Raw genomic sequence first — 19,677 nt, forward strand, 5'->3', positions numbered from 1 at the left:
TACAGTCTAGAACAAAAGTTCTCAAACTGGGTCCCAAGGAATTCCATGCAGTGTTTCTAGGGACTGGCCATTCTATGACTACAATAGGATACAACTTAAAAAAACAACAGTTGCTAACACAGGGTCGCGGTCTGCAGCGTCCTGTATTACTCCACCGGCCAATCGCAACGGTAAATGAAATCAGCTTTAGAATGTTTGACTACCGTATAGTGCGGAATATAGGTCAAGGTTTTTTCCGAAAAATATTACCAAAATGTCACCCTTCGACTTATATACCGGCCTTTGGCACAAACTGAATAGTCGTCTGGCAACATGTGTGAGCCGCGGACATTTTGGCATCCGCATCGTTATCGCTTCCATTCTTTCGACGATTCTTTCCTTCCTCTTTGTCAACCGACGCGGCTAAACGTTGACGGCGGTAATCGTTCTTGGCATTGTAACGTATTAATTTCGCGACAGCCCTCAAAATGAGTACCAGTACTCGACGTCAGTTCACCGCGGCGTTTAAAAAAAAAGTTATTGAATTCGCCGAAGAATATGGGAACATGTCCGCCCAGCGACACTTTGGCGTCTCGGAGAAGAGCGTTCGGTACTGGCGAGCGCAGAAAATCGAGCTGTCTGCCTGCAACGCGCGGAAGACGTCCTTTCGCAGGCGTGGCGCGGTGCACCCCGAGCTCGAAGACAAGGTGGCGGACTTCGTCTGCGAGCATTGTGCCAGATCCTTGCCAGTGACAGCAAAGCTTATCCGCATCAAAGCTACCAAGCTCGCCCGTGAATCTGAACTGTCCCAGGAGCAATTCAAGGGCTTCATTTACTGGGTTCGTCGCTTCATGCAACGCAAAGGAATTGCACTTCGCCGGCGCACATCAATCTGCCAGAAGCTTCCAGAGGCATACGAGGACAAGCTGGTCGAATTCCAGCGGTATGTTATCAGTCTCCGGCAGCAGCATGGCTACTTGCTGGGACAGATCGGCAAAGCTGATGTAACGCTGGTGTGGTTCGACATGCCATCGTCCACCACAGTGACCGAACGTGGCACGAAGGAAGTTAAGCTTCTTTCGACAGGGAACAAGCATTCGCGCTTCACGGTAATGCTCGCGTGCACTGCAGATAGCAGAAAGCTGCCCCATATATAATCTTCAAGCGGAAGACGCTGCCCATAGAAGCTTTCCCGCAGGACGTTATCGTTCGTGTGAACGAAAAGGGCTATATGGACGAGGCCCTCATGGTCAACTGGATTAACACCGTCTGGAATCGACGACCCGGCGCACTCCTGCGGTGTCTGAGCATGCTCGTGTTGGATGCCTTTCACGGGCACTTGACCGCCGGTGTGAAGCAGGCTCTCCGCGACGGGAGGACGGAGCTCGTTGTCATTCCGGGGGGGGCATGACTTCAACACTTCAGCCACTGGACGTCGTGCTGAATAAGCCCTTCAAAGACCGCGTGTGTGAACTCTACAATCAGTGGATGGCGGGCGGCAACCCAAAGACTCCCACCGGCCGGCTGCGCAGGCCACCTCTCGCCACTGTGGCCACCTGGGTGGCTCAGGCTTGGCGCTTGCTGCCCGACGATATGGTGGTGCGGGCATTCAAGAAATGTTGCATTAGCAACTCACTGGACGGTACCGAGGACGACATGCTGTGGAACGCAGCCAGAACAAAGCAGTCATCTCCGGACGAGAGCTCAGACAGCTCGGACGAATGAGGAGGCTACGAGTCTGGTGGCACCAGTGAATAAAACGAAGTTTTGTGCCTCATATCAAAATTCTAGAGCTCATAATTTTTTTTCTTATGATAAGCTTCTTGTTTAGGTAACAAGAAACGCTTAAGCAGCGCCGACTACTTTTTTGTCGTGGAGGAATTCTGTGCGCGGAGGCTGATTGTGGGCGGAGCTTCACTGCAGACTTGAGTTGTATCCGACTATAGTCATAGTAGCAGGTTTCTATTTCAATATACAACCAGTCATAATCAAACTTTGGCATTTTCTGAGGCACCAAGCGTATGCGCACTTTTCTGTTGTGTTGTGTTGGGTTTTATGGCGCATAAGCGACTGAGGCTATCATGCGCCAAGCTCAGGGTATCGAAAATTGTTTTATGTAGGATGTTATACAAAAGTCTAAATGAACGGCGGTGTAAAGGGCCTAAAAAGTTAATTCATGCAACCTAGTAAAAATATAAGACAAAATTTTAAAACTGACTTATGGTAAAAGCTTTAAAGGGGTTTGGTAACCTCAGCAGCCATCCTTGGCTGAGCAAGGATCTCGAGGCCCCGAACCGATGGGATAGGGACCTCAGCCATCTTCTCAGGAGTGAGAAATTGGCTGGGGTGTTTCAAAAACAAATAAGGCAATAGGTTAAAACTTATAGTTTATCGAGAAAACCAGCTTCTCTTAAAAAGCTAAAAACGAAACTTACATCTACAAATGCATTGTCACCCAAGATTAGCATGTTATCAGGCAAGATGGGATGGAAGCCAAGACATGTGGGATCCTTTGGCACCTCCAGAAGCCACCGAGGGTTCCCCAAGAATTCGAAAAGGCTGAGAACACCCCATCTTTTGAAAAACCCATGCTGAAAATTGACACGAATTCGGCGTCAGACATACATGCCGCCATGCACCACCAAAGGTGGGCAACGGCCCACCCAGCACTAAGGCTGACACTTACAATGGTGCGCGCAGCGGACTCCCCACTTTCAGGGCTGCAGTGAGTGTGATGGTGGTGCGGCTGCGATGACTCCGCTGGAGGGGCGGCGTTGCCGTGGTACCGGCAACTCGCAAAGCTCGACACCACCGTCGTAGTGGGCTGAGGTGGTGCCCCGTACGGCTGGTTCGAGTAGTGCAAGTGCAGGCGGCTAGCCCCCACTGGAGGCAGTGGGCAAGACTGGAGGTTCCGGTGCACACGCATAAAGCAGGGTTCACTGCACAGAGACAGAGTGCGTCCGCTGTAGTGCACTAAATGATGACACATGTGCCACACGCTTTTACTGTCCCACCCAAATGGCAGCAAGCTGTTAGGCTACGTATACTGCTACATTAAAGGTGCACTGAAGAGGAATCTGAACTTGTCTTTTTGCCGCGGGAACTCGATCTACACGTTCCTAGCATTCTTAGAAACCGCGACTTATTGCCCTTTGTGGCCAATTTCCCTAATTAAGTCGAATTAACGTCCGGCTCCCGCCCTTTTTTTTTAATTCTGCCTCGTGCGGTGGGCGGAGTCGACCAACGCGTGGAGTGCCTTTCAGCCAGCTCCGTGGAGGCTTGCCGCTCTGCCATCGGCGGAGTAATACGTAGTAGTCCGTAGAAGCAAATAGTCCGCGCGTATTTTTGTTTCTGCGGGCTTATTTTGCGGCTATATTATGTGCAAATGAAACTATTTATTCATGGAAACCTAAAAAACAAAATAAAGCAAAAGCAAAGCCTCCACGGAGCTGGCTGAAAGGAACTTCACGCGTTGGTCGACTCCGCTCATCGTACGAGGCAGAATTTAAAAAAAAGGGCGGGAGCCGGACGTTAATTCGATTTAATTAGGGAAATCGGCCATACAGGGCAATAAGTTGCAGTTTCTAAGAATGCTAGGAACGTGTAGATCGAGTTCCCGCGGCAAGAAGACAAGTTCAGAATCCTCTTCAGTGCACCTTTAAAGCGATGTTCAGCAGTGCCAGAAACGATGCTTTCGGGTGTATCCCTCATGAAACAAAAAATTTTCTTTCTAACTTCGAAAGCAAGGAAATAATCTGTTCAGCAGAGATACCTGTGCTATAGCACCAACAAACTGGCCCTTTTTAAAAAATCCTTGTACAAGAAGGTACGCATAGGGTAAAAGCTAACATTTAAGATTCATGTACTTGCCATGATTTCAACAACGCATAAACTTCCTGGACTCCACAACCGGTGGCACCAGCAAGCAACAATGGTATGTTTCCCTACACCAATTCTAATATGAAACTCTACAGCAAGGGTGCTTCCCACCGTTTCCATTTGCTTTTGCCTTAAGGCCCGTTCACACTTGCCCAAAAATCCGGCGAGCGAAGCGGAAGCCGCAAAAACAAGGACCTGTTCTCACTTGTTCACACGAGGGTGAGGCGGATCCGCCACGCCGCTGCTGTTTCTCGCTTTTCTACACCGCGTCGCTGCTAGCGGCATACACAGATATAGTGAGAAAAGAGCATAAATTTACGCTGTCTACGTGCCATAAGCGTATGCATGCTTACGCACGTTAAACACAGGCACATTCTCACTTTTGTTCAGCGTACGCTAGCACAGACGCAAAAATAAACTCAGCGTGTAGTGGCGCCATCTGGCTGTATGGGCGGGAACCATTACTGTCAACAAACCGACTCTGCTCTTAAGCCTAGAAGCGACGGACTCGTCACTCTGAATAAAAAAGAAAGCAAATTTATCACTTATATGTTTTCTTGGAGGCGAGGTGAGAGGAAGCGAAAGACCTGTGCCGCATTTCTAGCCAGTGAACGCATATAAAAAGGCAGCAACAACAAGAATTCAATCTGAAGCGAGGGGTCCGGCTTCGAAGGGCGCCGCCATGTTTGTCGCCGCGCGGCAGAGATGGGTCCAGCCCGATCGTCCTCGCCGCGCCGCTTTCCGCGTCGCTCGGCGTCAAAAGCGGCCAAATCCACTTCGCTCGCCGGATTTTTGGGCAAGTGTGAACGGGCCTTTACCGAGACAGAGATAGGCCATGATTGACATGCCACAGCAGCCCAACAGAAGAAAATGCCGTCACATTTAACAGGCCAAAAAAGTTACAGAACAATCACGAAACCTGATGTAGCAGCTTTTATCTTGATGATTACCGTAAAAAGACATGTACTTTTTTTTTTTTTTGATTTTCGCGTGCCAAATTTTCGCCTCGCATCATATGCGGATCCAAACAAATTTCAGCCCAAATTCAGAGTTCCGGTCTTGTTACTGCTCGGCGCTGTCACCATCACGCTGCCAGCAAGAAAAGGAGCTATCTAGTGGTGGCGTCGGTTGACTGTTTCGATGGTTTTGGTTTTGACACCAGTCCACCGCGCCGGCCTCCCGACGCCCGCGCTACTGGAAGCAGGACTGTCGCACTTTGCAAAATGTTGGGACAGCGAAAGCAGTATACTCATCTATTTGTGAAAGGAAAGTAGTCGTTGCAGCCGAAAACATCGGCACTGCATTAAGTGCTGCTACATGGACTGGATGAGGTAGGGAAAGCCACGCTCTACAAAGTGATCAAGGACGCTTGGGCCAGCATTCATGAGAGGCCCGCCATTCGTGCTTTGAAAAAATGGGGAATATAAAACCCGCTCAGTGGTACCAAAGAAGTGTTTCTATAGAAAGATACCTCCGAAAAAGGACACTGGGAAGACGGTGCACAAAGGCCCAGACTCCAAGAGCACTCCTTGGGTGCACACGTCACGCATCTGCATGTACGCACGCATGCTGGAGCTGGTGTGTATGCACGTGGCGCCATCTGTGCATGCCAGATACAATCTGGTACAACTGACTATTGGCGCCTTCACTGCACACCGGTTTACCCCCATGGCTCCCGAGCGTGCCGGGGCGAGTGTGAGCTGCTCCTTTATTCACGGTGTGGAATTCTCTGACCAATGACATTGGCAGTGTCGGGTGTTGACACGCAATACTGTTGTATAAATCTCTAATCCGCCCTGTTCTTGATTACGCAGCTGTAGTGTGGAACCCGTACAAGCAATTCAAAATTAACATGTTAGAAGCAGTCCAGAAGAAAGCTGTGCGTTTTATATGTCATCGTTATGATCACGATTTCTCACCCTCTTCTACACTTCTCTCATTGAATTTAACCACACTGTCTGCCCGTCGCCACACTGAATCATTAAAATTCTTACATCGTATCGTCAATTCCTCAGTAAGGCTCTCAGCTAACCACTACATTAACTTTGCACCATTATCATCTACAAGAAGTCATCACGAGCTTAATTTGATACCGTATTTTGCACATGCTAATTTGTTCAAATTCAGTTTTTTTCCCCGTTCAATAGAAGCCTGGAATTCTCTACCTGGGTCCATTCGTTCTTGTCCATTTCAAAACTTTGTAACTGCCGTTGAAGACGCATAATAGCTGTGTATTCTTACCCTTTCGTTACCAGTTCCTTTCTTGTTTGATATTTCGTTTGTGATTTTAACTTTTTGTAGTGCTCACTTTGTACATTTTGCTGCATTTTGTTACCTTGCATTTTGTGTTTTTCCCATTCCTGCCATAGTGCATATAATTGAGCTGCAGTATGTATAAATAAATAAATAAATGCGGAGCGAGCCAGCAGCAAGCACATGAAGATGCGTGCCCCTAATCGACACCTGGTGCGGGGTGGCGCTTGACACACAAGCGCGCAGCATGTACACCTCGCGAGTGTCCCACCGAGTGAAGCGCGAAATGCAGTGTAAATAAATACTATTGGTGCACTTTTCACGCTCGCATTATACGTAAATTACTTTTTTTGGGTGGGTGCAGGGGCAGTCCCCTAGCTAGCAGGGTGCGGTGGGCAGCTGGCTGGCGCTTCAGAAAGGTGAAGGCTTCACTCTCAGATGCTTCACACACAAAACGCCAGCATATTCATCAAGTGCTATCGCAGTAAAAATAAACATATATATATATATATATATATATATATAAAAACAGCAACGACAGAGCCACACAATGCCCACTCACCCACAGCTGTGCAAGGGGGGCACCACCGTCGCCACGGGCCCAAAGTGTGGCACCGAGGACGACGACGATAGCAGGGTTGAAAACGACGGCACAGCGGCGGACGGTGACCCTCGGCAGCTGGAAAGTGGACCAGATCCAGCCGCGCAACTGCCGCCAGCTGCACCCCCACTCTCTTCGTCCGACTGCGTCAGGTCGACAAAAGCAGTGGCAGCCGCCCCAGTGCTGCCAGGCCCAAAGCTGGAGCGCCCTCTACCACCAGTCCGCTGTGCTGCGTAACTTTCCACTGAACCTCCACTTGACAGCGGTGATTGCCTCAGGGCAGGACGCGACAAGTCAGAGGCTCCACTTCCTGTTCGGCCCGAACCACAGGCAGATGTGTGTCCGCTGGCACTGCCAGTCGACTGGCGCGTGTGCGGCTGACGATAGGCCCTGCACAGAGAACTGAATATTCACCTCTGCACAAAAAGAGCAATCACAAAAATGCTCTCATCAGTAGCTCACACTCATCTACCCATGCATGGTGCCACTGCCGCACTCCTTTCACACCTCAGTTCCCCATCTGCCCTCTCACATTCTTCAGCTGTCCAACACTCCACTTCACAGGCTGGTGGCTTGCAGCCACCACACAAAACCATGTTTAGGTCCAAGACCAGACATCAGCAATCATCACATCATCAACACCATAGCCACTAAGCCGTTACCATGGGCAAAGGCATTTCATGGTTGCGATATAACACCCTCCGAGGCCGTAAATGCTCACAGAGGACACTCAAAACATTTCACTGTGGCAAGGATTTCGTTACCTCGGGCTCGTTTAGTAGCCCTGTTGAATTGTTACAATGTTCAGATGGCCAGGAACAACTCTCTCACCTGGGCATCTCAACACTGACAAGCTCCACGCTGCTACTATCATCATCTTCATCGCTGATCAGGCAATCCAGCTGGAGGTCCGGTGCTGAGGGCCAGTGGTATTCCGTGTCCTGCTTCGCATCGTCATGTGAGCCTTGCTCAGTGCCACGGGATGTACCTAATGTGATCACAAAACGAGCGGGTTAAACTCTGCCCAGCATACATAAAGCAAGGGCATACAGGAGCAGAAATGCCAGCCCTAGAGTCAATATCTTCACCGAACAGTGTAACAGCCGCTTTGACCAGCTCAAAGCCATTAACATGCTGCTGGCACCTCATGGAAGCAAAAACAACTAGTATACTCCGTTTCATACATATCAGGTAATGCAGCAGAGGCTGCAAAAGTAGTGCGCCCGCCAAAGCATATTACTCCGCCACACATCATTCGTTCCTCGCGAAGCCTTGGTGAATGTTTGGATGAAAACAGAGTGGCATAAAACAAAGAGCTAGCATCAATAATCACTGTGAAAGCTTTGAGGTGTCGGGCCTTCTGTCTATAATCCTCTCCGAGTGTGCACTATGTTTTATGGCGCGGATGGGGTCGGCGTGATTTGCTCTACCAGCTGCATATCGTACCACCACATGTCATTCTTACATCTTGAAGTCTCGATGATTGGTTTGGTTTGGTTTTAGTCCCAAAGCGACTAAGGCTATGAGAGACGCCTTGAAGTCTCGACGAGTAGCACAACGAAAATGTTGCAAGAGGTGAATGAAGTGCTGGAGGTTGCCCATCACAAGACTTGATATTTGTCAGAACGAAATGTGACTGTATTGACCTTGCTTGTATGGCGAACTACTTTTCCAGCGCAGACTTAGCTTGCGCAAACAGGTGTAGCAGCTTTGGAAGCGTTGCCTTCCATGTATGAAACGAAGTATATATTCCATGCACTCATTGAATCTGTATGCAGCTTGCTTTTACTACACCTTCTGCATGCAAACACATGCAGGTGCCTTAAAACATGCCTGGTGGTGCATTCTGCTATCACTCCAGTAGCAAACTGCTGTGCAGGAAGCTTGCATTCTACGTCACCGAGTTTCTTCTCTATGTGGCACTATCTAACCATCAGCTCACATCAATGGGAAGTTCCCCTTTCCCCCTCAGCTTCGTAACTCACCAGGCTGACCCCTGGGGGAAGCTCGGCTCCGATGTTCCCTATCGCGTCGGCTTTCCACGTAGCTGTGATCTGGGCTGTGCACACTGTGTATCGCTGCCCGTGGTGTGGCGACAATAACATCCGTGTCGCTGTCACTCCCAGATGATGCCTGCTCAACCCTGCTGTAAGATTTGTTCTGCCGAGTCATCCTGGCTGACGAGGAACCTGAAAACACACAACATCACTGACTCAAATGCAGCTGTGCATCACAAAAGCAAAAAAAGAGAATACAACAAAAAAGGGCCACCACCCAAGGACAAAGACAAGCAGCTGCAGGGCAGCCACCCTGGCCTGCAACACAGCCCAGCTTTTGGTCCCATTGCAAAGGAAAATCATGCAGAACGAGGAGAAGGAAGCAGCAAGCAAAGACGGGGCAAAGACATGAAAGCTAAGTAGCCTGCCTGACAACCAAGATACGAATCTGTACATGGCCTTTTTCTCTGCTTTTTAATGCCATAACAGAGATGCAACAATCTGCTCAATGTACTCCACACAAATCCAGCACTCACTGGGGGATGGGGGGGTGCCGCCAGTTCTTGGCTCAGACCCACGCTTCCCTTCATGCCTGCCATCGGATGCGTCCCCACTCTCCGAGCTCCTCCTGCGGCCATCGACCCTCCGGCAGAAGGACGAGCCTGAAGGAGCCGAAGGCAAGCCTGCCGATGCCGACAACGGAGGGTACAACTTACGCGGCTTCTCCTTCTTGCGACGGCCACTCTCGCCCTCGCTGAGCAGGCGCTTGCGATGCCGTGCGTCCGCACTCTCAAGCCTGCCACTCGGTGCCAGGCTTGGGGGAGGAACAACACCAGGCGAAACAACGCCGGGCGAGACAATGCCCGGCGAGACCTCGCCCGGGGAGCAGACGCTGGTCGGAAGGATGCCTGGCGTGACGACGCTGGCCGGACGCCAGTCCCGGCTTTGCGAGCTAAAGGCTGCCGCACTACCGCTCCTTGCTGCTAGCCGCATGTCCATGCGGAGATCAGTGAGGGAAAGGAGGTGGTGAGGGGGAGAGAAGGGGGTGAAAGGCTGAGGTCCGGGGGAAGGGGAGTATGACGAAAGTGGATAGGAGGCTGGGGGTGGGGAGGCTCGGCGATAGCCACAGTGGCTGCCACGGACACCTCCGCGGTCGAGCCGACCGGATGCACTGTCTGCATCTTCGTCAGCAGAAGCAAAAAGGGGGGAACCACAGCCTAGGGGCATCTCTGGAACTGCAACCAGGGAGACAGAAGCAAACACAGCCGCAGTTCGAAGGCAAGAAGGGCCCAGCTTTTGCAGCAGAGAAAAAAAAAAAATGAAAGGAGTGAACACTCAGCAAGGTGTGCCCGCTTGAACTTACACCATGTTTACCGAAAGTCAAAAGCAAGGGCCATGCACAAGTACTGATCAGTGCTTCGAAGCAAACCAAACAGGTGCAACATCAATACAGCCCAGTCTGCTCGCTGCAATGCACTATTCTTCCATAAGAAACACAGCTTCTCATATGTCAACTGCACACATGCAGCTTCGGTCTTCAGTACTAAGCTCTTTAATGCAGACAGAGCGAGTGAAGTGCCAAGAAGCAACAGCGAAGACATGATGGAATCCAGAAACGCCACGAGGCCAGCAGATTATCTTAACCTTTTCGGCAGAGTGAAGAACATCCCCCATTATGATGCCATTCTTATAGCTTCAGCAACAGAATCTGCAACTACCGGTGTGAAACTGCCTCCCAGTATACCATGCAAGTATCACAACAGCACACGTCGAAATATTAAATGTGCCCAGCCTGTGCCCCATAAAAAAAGAAAAAAAGATTAACTGGCATGCTACCCCCTATTAGGGATACAAGAAGCTCATATAATTTGTTCTGGTGTGCTAAGCACTAACTGTTAAAAATAGCAATGTATCGAAAAGTCATAAGTGCAGTCCTCGTAACTTCCAGAAATGCAATACGCACAGCGATGCCACTAAGGCCTCAACGTCAGTGCCATACTAAGAGATAAATGAGGCACCAAAAAGGCACAGGGACGAAGGTGATCAGTGACATCACCATTCTGGTTTCTGAAAATATGACAGAGCAGCACTGGCTTTCAACAGTATAATGATTAAACTGTGCATGCCACCGTACCGTTCGGCAGCTCAGCTGATGACTGGGTTACAGTTGCACCAAATGCAGTCTCAAATATGGAGGAGAGCGTAGGTGGCGGGCTTCCTTCAGGAACCACTTCTTGGGCCACCTGTAACACAACATTGGTGAAGGACCAACAACAGCTTCCTTTCCTTTCTTCAGCTGAAACCCCGTGTATTTATATGCAAGGGTCAATTTCCACAACTCCCATTAAATGCAAAGCACGACGAAACAAAACAACTTTGTTAGACGCAAACATATGTTGTTTCAAAACAAAAACACAACTTCAGCCACCACTTATGCCAAGTATAAGTTTCTGCATGACCACTGAAACTGCAAGAGTAATGAAGCCCTTACAAAGGAAGTCTCTCACACACAGCCAGCATCAAGCACATAGCATTGTATGCAACAAGGTGCCTAGGATTAAGATGCTATAAAATGTAATGAGGTCATGCAAAGAATAGAGGGAGGGTCCTTGAAAGGGAACTTGTCGGATCAGGCTGGATGATAGGGACGGACGCCATCAATAAAATGTCTTCTCAAAGGATTTTCTCGTCGTGCACGCTGTAAAGAAGTACTAAAGCCGAATGTTTAGTGGTGCGTTTCCCACTTTGCAATGGCACTTAAGGCACAGCAAGCATAAATCCTGTGGAATTCACCCGTGCCCTGTATATAGTTTACAAATTTCTTTTCTCATGTATGTTGTTCCATCTTCAGTTTCAATGACCAAACGGTGGCTACGACATCAAATTTAGTTTGGATCACATGAGACACAAAAGGACTCCAAAATAGCCACTGCTTTGTATTTTTTTGGTACTTCCAGCCAGCCTGCCACTACAGCCAGGATGACAACGAATGAACAAGAAGCTACAATATCGCTGTTTTTGTACACCTCGTGTGACTTGAACTTTGAGGTCACAGGCACCAGCGGGCTATTGAAACTAGAGCAAATTAAGAGAAGAAACCCAAATAATGAGCTAATTACTGGACGCAGATGAAATCACACATGTAATTCATGTTAACTGTCTTTCTCATTTGGTGTCTTCACTCCTTTAAGGGGCCTGGCTGTGTACGATTAAAAATCAGCTTCACCTTGCACTGCACCTTTCCTCTTAAAGGGACAGTGAGGAGAGCACCATTAATATTTTTTTATAGCAAAATCCGATAGTTTGGCATGTCATGGCTTTGTTGCCACTTGGCCGGCAGCAAAAGATGCATTTATTTCTAAGAAATTTGGATTCGAAGTTGAAAAGTTTTTCCCACCGCTCTGATTCAAACCTGGGATTCTCCTATGACGACACAGGACTAAGTGACGTGAAACATGACGTGAACATGACGTAACGCAGACTCCGTGATTTCTGACGGCCAGCAGTGACGGTATGGTGACGGCAGCAGCCGAAAAGAAAGCTACCGCCGGCCGCACGTTGAAGGCATCTATCGGCTATTGCGGCCGTCACTACAGTCGCTTCGCTCACGTTTGCACTGGCGTTTTGCCAGCGTTACGATGGATCTCGTTCTCGAAGTCGTCAACGAAGTTCTCGCAAATAGACACCTTTAGCATACCGTGTACCTTGTTACCGCTAGCGGAATACTGGGAGCCCGCCTAACGCCGGAGAGCAGGCGCTGATTGGTCCCGATGCTTCAGGAGCGCGCGTAGCTGCCGGGCACATGGCGCCATCTGGCGACGTCAAGGAGATTTGCGCATGCATCGGCTGCGCCTCAGTGATTTGTGGCTTCTCGGGTCCTAGAGTTGCTAGAACCATTGGTTCTAGCAACACTGCTTTGTCCTATGACGTCATCACGCTTGTACTTGCGAGTTTGGCCTGTGGCGGCGATACCTGTATTTTGGTTCTTGCTCTTTTCTACGTTACAAGAGCTTTGTTGTCAGTATGAGTGGCGTTTTTGTAATCAGGAGCTGGTATTCTGTCGATACAAGCCAACTTCAATTTCTCCTCAGTGTCCCTTTAAACCGTGGCGGCTTTCACTGATCAGCAAAGCAAGAAAATATTACTGAAAATAACTTTTATATTTGGTACTTGGCAGTGCTTGAAAAGTTACAATCACTGGTGATGTTACTTGAGCAAGCTTAGCAACAGGACTTGCTCATGTGACCTCAGTCTCCCACTTGACATCCTATGGGGTAAGGACAGCTGAAAACATACACAGCAGCCTGACCGCAATGAGGCAGGCACTGAAATTTTGTAGAATTGCTTGCAAATATACGTATAAGATATGTGTAAGAGTTACACACTGCTTTCAAGTGCTAGTCTGATGCTCACAACGACCTGCAGTAAAGATTCAATGCGTGCAATACGGCTGTCCAAACCATCTCAGGTTCCGTTCAAAAACTGAGGAGGATGTCAGCAAAAATTAATGCAGAACCTGCTAACAGCCGCACAGCAGACACATGAACAAAGCGTACAGGGAGCACAAACAGTGCTGGAGAATGCGGCAGAAACAACCCTTGTCTAAAACTGTGCCAACAAACCAAAATACCGGTAATAAACAATCAGAAATGGTGGGACAAACACCAGCCAAACTCAACCATACTGACAAGATGCCTTCCTTAACTACTGCGCTCTAATAACATTGGCTGGAGAAGGCTGGAACACTTCAGCTGCTGCATCGTAAGGAAACTTGCCTTTGGTTGGCCTTTCACAAGGCCTGAGGAATGGCCCCATTGGGCAGCCTGACTACCTGGGGACAGAAGCTGGTCTTCCATAACCTGCAAGATATGAGCAGCGTTGCTATCTGGGTCCTATCTGGCAGAGGCCAGGTACCCCCCCAAAACGCAATACCTTTTTCAACAACATTCGTACCTTTTCCAAGTACTTTTTCACACACGCACACACACACATCAAAGACGGAAGAACCATGGAAGTACTGTTAAGCTATATGTTTTATACACCCACAATAATAAGCAAAAAAAAATGCGACTGGAACACTTCTCCATGCACCATAGGCGTTCTGGAAAGTGTAAAGAACAGCCTGACAGCAATCATGCATTAAATCGGCCAAAACAAAAGTAGCGCCTTTCAGACTTTTTTTTTTATTATTACCTTCTGCAATTATACTTTACAACTGCGTTAAAACAGACCAGGAACAACAAATAAGGCAATAAGTGAAAACAAAGCAGCTCTGATATCAGGTTTCCCACAGGTCTACACGCAATAGTCTTTCTAGTACAATAAAATGAACTATAAACTGTCTACGTCACTTCTTTTTCTCCTGAATACGACCTCTGTGAAAAGGCTTGTGGAACGCTACAACAAAAAGAGAAATGTCGCTCCGCAAGCAAACACAAAAACATCGACCGGCGATCAATGCGATAAAGCAGCAAATGCGTGCAGTCAAGCAAGCAAGTTTACGGTCGGCTGCATCGTTCCAACTTCGCCGGAACTACCTGCGATTACAATTATTGACGTTGCGACACACACAATGACCAGCCATCGCAGCAGTGACCAAACTGCGGCTGTACAACCCGTGTCTTGTACGGCGTTTCAGACAGGACGCAGTGACATTTGTTTCTCGAAGTACGAACACAAGACGCGATTCGCCATCTCACGCACACTTACATTCTACACGGGCCTTGCACGAACCTAGTCAGCGATCAACAGATGTTCGCGGCCTCGAACGGCCACGCAGTAACGAGAATATTTTGATAAGAAATCCGGAGATCTCACTGCCAGACGACACAAAAGCGCCTACGTGCGAGCCCAACAAATGTCACGCCAGCAAAAGCAACTTCGCAAAATGAGTCTACAGAAGCATGAATACGTCTATCAGCGTGGCAAGGCTGGAGAAATCCGGGACTCAAACACATCAGAAATGTCATGCGAGGACGAGGATCGGGGCCTTCTTCGCAAGCTTACAAAACACAATTCCTGCACCAGATAAGCAGGCAGCGGGCGCGCTGGTGTATTTACAAAACAGGGCTAGATACGACGTGTACTTTGCTGGCGATCGCGTAAAATTCGAAATCGCCCCAGCACTGCTTCTGTGTCGCTCGCTCACAAACGGCGACATTAAGCTGATGACCAATCTGTTCGAATTTTCTGCGTTACGGTGTCCGCGCCGAACGCATCCCGAGGTCGGCGTTCCATCAACATTACACTGATCGAAGCTGGCGGCACACAAAAACACGACGGCAACGTAAGAGGGAACATCGCGTCGCTTACCCTATACTATAGAAGATGCATAGCAGACTCGAATTTGAAGGCGATTTGAGCAGGCCAGCTTGAAGGAATAAAAATATATTGTCACCACAGAACGATTACCCACCCTTCCGCCATGGCAGGCAGGCAATGGAACAACACAATACCCTCGTTTACTTTTTTCATTTTTCTTTTTCTGTTTATCAAGTTGCAGTTTCCTGGGAGCGAGAGTAGGCGTACGCGGACGGAGGTTGTGGGGCATGTAGTGCTGAGGTTTTGGTTTTGGTTACTTGCGGTACAGTTCTGGCGAAGTGGTTTCGCAACAGCGTAGTGCTGCATTTGTGTTTCTCGAAAAATTTGGCGAGTGGCTATATTTCACCACTGCGTGGCATTTGCTGGTGACCGGAAGTTTGGAAATATATTAGGTATTGTATACGCGCGTAAAACGCAACTCGATGCTTGTAGGCATACGTGGAGGAAAGATGCTACCATGGATGGCGACGTGCAGTAAAAAAAAATTGGCACCTGCGTTATGCCTGCGTGGCTGCGTATTGCGACCTATTCACTAATTGGTTAATTAATCGTAATCTGCAACTCACTGGGCTGTAGCACGGCATGCTCGATTTGTTTTGGCATTCGCTGGCGTTTACATTGTTTGTGGTCCCATACTCGCAGGCATTCTTGAACTCATGAAGGATCAAAAACAGTTGTCCTGAAATATGAAGACTGTTTTTGTTACCGTGGGAACAACTTCCTTCGACGAACTTGTCGACACTGTCACATCACCGGAAGTTTTAAGCGTGAGTGCATTTTTGTGTGCTGAATGCGCGAAATGTTATAGGCAATGTTTACGAGAGCTGCGCTGCTTAGAATATTAACAGGTACACACTTAACGAAGACAAACAGGAACGGTTAAGCGCAGTCTACCAACTCTAAGTGTGACTGTCGTTTTAAGCAGTGCAGTTCTCGTAAATATATGAAGTGCTAACTAGCCCATTCCCACTCACTTCTTAGCACTATATGCTAAAGGTGGCTTTCCAATAGGTCCTGAAGAACCAAGGTTACACAAAGGTCCTTCTTCAAGTCGGAAAAGGGAACACCCCCAAAGTCGAAGGACATGTCGAGCCGTCAGTGGAGAGCTACAACTTTAAGGATTCTTTAACAAGAGACATAAACGAAGCTTCTTTGGTGATAAGTCATGGAGGTGAGTTCATGGTTACAATCCATTGCTGCATACAGTTTTGATTAAGTGGTTCAAGCAGCATTACACAACGTTTTTCTCACATGGATGAAATTTTCGTACCTTATAAGCACAAAAGCCAGTGTGAATGTAGGCCTTACCGGGAAGGATTTTCTTTCAGTGCTGCTTAATTAGGTGCTGTTCTTTTCACTGTAGAAAGAGTGCTTGAAATCCTTGCGCAGTGAGAAATGTACAGCGGAATTTTGGAATCTGTGCTTCGGAGTCACAGGGCTCAGTCCTGGCACTACATCAATCCTCAGCTGCAATCCTTTAGCGTAACTTTACAATTACTAACACTTATTACTACGCTTAATTGTCAAATTTCAGGTGCAGGAAGCATTCTCCAAGCCCTTAGAGCCAGCAAGAAGCTGATAGCGGTTGTGAATGACAAACTGCTCCACAATCACCAAAGTGAGCTGGCAGGCCAGCTGCATAAAGAGGGATATCTACTCTGTTGTACATGCAAGTGAGTTGCCAAATGCTGTTGCACTAGCTTGTATACAAATGGCGCAGTCCGTTTCTGCTCTTGACTCTGTTCTGGAGGCTTGCTTTGCCACCTTCCATTTTGTTATTCTCTCCCGCCATCCCTTGGTTGTACAAGACAATTACAACGTGTGGCATAGCAACTTCTAAGGTGTAGTAACGTTATAGCAAGGGGCGTGCGAATATTAGAGAACTTAAAACACCACTCGTTGATGCCCGATTCTGGACACAATGGCTCTTGCGTAGCTCTCACATCTCTCATTGAGTGACACGTGGCGCTGCTTTTTCTTTGCCATTATCAGTAGAAAATGGCATTTTTCCTATGCATGTGACATGGCAGTCATAATGTTAACTTAGTGACATTGTGTTGCGTAGCCCCTTAATGAAGATCATTGTTGAGTCTTTTTGACAGCTGTACCTAGAACTCCTTAAGTTACAGCGCCATACAGCAGCACCGCCTACAACGCTTCGCTGTTTTGCGCTATTATTCATTGTACGAATATTCCATACTTGCGCGAAAAACTAAAAAAGAAAGTGTCAAGGTTTTGACGTGGTTAAACCGGGTATAGTGTGAAAGCATTGGCCCAAAGCCCTGAAGCAGTACTAGTGGACAAAGAAGACGGTGTGGAATGCGAATGCGAGAGTGGGTTTCAGTTTAACACGAGGCTTACTCGGCTACGGCGATAGCCTAGTGCTCTCGGACAGCAGCCTGCGAAGCCAGTCTGTTCGCGCCGCCATGGGTTCAACTCCCAGTCATGGACATCGTTTTCATTTCTTTTTTAACTTAACGTGGCGTCGCTGTTGCTAGGCAATGCACAAGATCCAATAATGACAAGATTCTTGGTCGGTGACGGTGAGCGTATCAGTGCTTTTGCACTGATATTCAGTTTGTATTCGATTTGTTTGTTTCACTATTCGATTCACACTCAGTTCAGTGTTAGCCTTCATTATTTGTATTCAATTTGGCTATGAGAAAGTACTATTTGCACACCCCTGGTTATCGCCTTAAGTAGGTCAAATGAGCTGACAAACTAAAGGGCTGAGCTGAACGGTCTTGGGCTAGGACTAGACTTATGTCACTATTCCATCGCTCCTAGGCTTGTTGCGCCTGCTGTTATGTGGTGGACAAACTGAAATTCCGCACTGATTGTATCACTTGTTAGCTCACCTTGTCGGCACCAAACCTGGATTTACAATTTTTCATTCTTGAAAAAGGAAGTGCAGATTTTTCTATGGATGGCTTGCTCCGACATCATAGTGGCTGCCATGAATGAGACCAGAAGCAGACCTCATCTGCATGTTTTCCTAATCCACTTATCGCCACCTGCTTTGAACTACACTATGTAACCTATGCGTGATGCTCCATCATTGCATCCGTGCTGTCATTGCAATATGTCTTTCCAGTGCCTTGCGTGAATGATTTCACTTACCGTATTTACTCTTGTAATGAACCAACTCCCTACTTTTGTCAATAAGAATTTACTATTTTTTTTAATCTCGCATAAAAAATGCGCACTTGGCCACCAGGAGCGATGCTCAGCATGTAGGTTGGTTTGGTTTGGTTTATGGGGTGTAACGTCCCAAAGCGACTAATGCTATGAGAGACGCCGTAGTGGAGGGCTCCGGAAATTTCGACCACCTGGGGTTCTTTAACGTGCACTGACATCGCACAGTACACGGGCCTCTAGAATACATGTAGGCTTTATCTCGCCATGATTGACTAGCGCTGTTAACTGTCACAAAATCATCAGTTCATGATATGGTGCAGCACATACCTTTTGAAGCAAACAATGCTAAACACCGGTGACACGAACGCAGGTGACATGGGGATGCAATTTGTTGACCGCCCGCTTTGTTGAGAATGGATGGATGGACGGACGGACATACAAGCGGGCGGACGGTCAGATGAATGTATTTTGACTGTTACAGAAAATATTTCTCGAAACTTTTTCCCCTTTGTAATGAACCCTCCCTCCAAATTGACTTCAACTTTTCTGGGAAAAAAAGTGGGCTCATCACGGGAGTAATTATGGTAAATGGTGCTGTGTCACTTACCTGTGTGCATGCGTTTCATTGCATGTTCTTTCCCTCACAAATTCCACATGTTTCATTATCACTGTGCTCACCTGCACACCTTTCCACGATACATTTGGACACTTTTACAGGGACCTCCAAGCAACCTTGGAAGAGATGGAACCGAGTCGCCTCAGGACCTTCCCAGAGCCAAATTTGAACCGGTTCCCTCAGCTGCTGGACGGCATCATGGGCTGGTCGTAGTCAAGCGAGGCTGAAGAGCTCAGCTTTATACACGTCACTGGTGGAACCTCACCATATCATCAAGTACACTTGGAATAGATATTTCCTCGAGAAGTTTAACCATGCTGCTGGGCAGTGTGGCAGTGTATCCTCCATCGCGAAAATTCATAGGCCTTAACACCCACAAGTGTGCACAGCACTGCAGTGGTTGCTCCCACTTCCAAGATAAAATTAAAGATGCTGAAGAAAAACTCCACTGCTGCTCACGTATGTGCACAAACAAACGCAACTGCTTTGCTAAGAGACGCATGCAAATTAACGTTAGCCACGGGTCCATTGGCATGGGAGGACTTGCAATAGATGGTGCATCTGCGGCGATTTATCTCCATGAGCCATATTTATAATAAAATTAGTGTTTATTTCTGGTGACATTATATTCATAATAAAATTAGTGTTTATTTCTGGTGACATTTACGTGTGTTGCTTTGTGTCTCGAGACTCTGTGGGTAGTTATGCAGTTGCAACGATTCTCATACCACTTCCTGCACACCTAAATCCCTCCAGGGTGGGGGCCGCCGCGGTGGCTCAGCGGTTATGGTGCTCGGCTGCTGACCCAAAAGACGCGGGTTCGATCCCGGCCGCGCCGGCTAGAATTTCTTTGGAGGAGAAATTCTAGAGGCCCGTGTACTGTGCGATGTTAG

General features: G+C 48.0%; 2 protein-coding genes across 5 annotated transcripts in view; one reads left to right on the forward strand and one right to left on the reverse strand.

Moving 5' to 3' along the window:
* Window positions 1–15,160, reverse strand: part of LOC149339731 (uncharacterized) — a 51,796-nt gene extending 36,636 nt beyond the window's left edge. For 2 of the 4 annotated variants that reach the window (XR_016283554.1, XM_089548403.1), the window contains exons 1-8: window positions 15,022–15,160; window positions 13,485–13,568; window positions 10,844–10,952; window positions 9,246–9,944; window positions 8,698–8,901; window positions 7,544–7,700; window positions 6,674–7,102; window positions 2,666–2,918 (exon numbers count right to left, since the gene is read on the reverse strand). Coding sequence is in view for 3 of the 4 variants with exons in the window: in XM_089548403.1 (XP_089404529.1) it covers window positions 2,666–2,918; window positions 6,674–7,102; window positions 7,544–7,700; window positions 8,698–8,901; window positions 9,246–9,944; window positions 10,844–10,952; window positions 13,485–13,565 (1,932 nt within the window). In the remaining variant the exon portion in view is untranslated. The remainder of the gene's footprint in view (window positions 1–2,665; window positions 2,919–6,673; window positions 7,103–7,543; window positions 7,701–8,697; window positions 8,902–9,245; window positions 9,945–10,843; window positions 10,953–13,484; window positions 13,569–15,021) is intronic. The other 2 variants (XM_089548404.1, XM_089548405.1) reach the window with 2 other exon arrangements.
* Window positions 15,161–15,227: 67 nt separating this feature from the next.
* Alg13 (Alg13 UDP-N-acetylglucosaminyltransferase subunit) lies at window positions 15,228–19,446 on the forward strand. Its single transcript, XM_089548406.1, has 5 exons — window positions 15,228–15,422; window positions 15,673–15,797; window positions 16,042–16,201; window positions 16,565–16,703; window positions 18,886–19,446. Exons 2-5 carry the CDS (start codon window positions 15,717–15,719, stop codon window positions 18,995–18,997), a joined length of 492 nt encoding a protein of 163 aa, XP_089404532.1. The 5' UTR covers window positions 15,228–15,422; window positions 15,673–15,716; the 3' UTR covers window positions 18,998–19,446.
* Window positions 19,447–19,677: the final 231 nt, after the last annotated feature.

This window comes from Amblyomma mixtum, chromosome 6 (assembly GCF_055824585.1).
Source record: "Amblyomma mixtum isolate Tamu chromosome 6, ASM5582458v1, whole genome shotgun sequence".
NCBI classification, from domain to species: Eukaryota; Metazoa; Arthropoda; class Arachnida; order Ixodida; family Ixodidae; genus Amblyomma; species Amblyomma mixtum.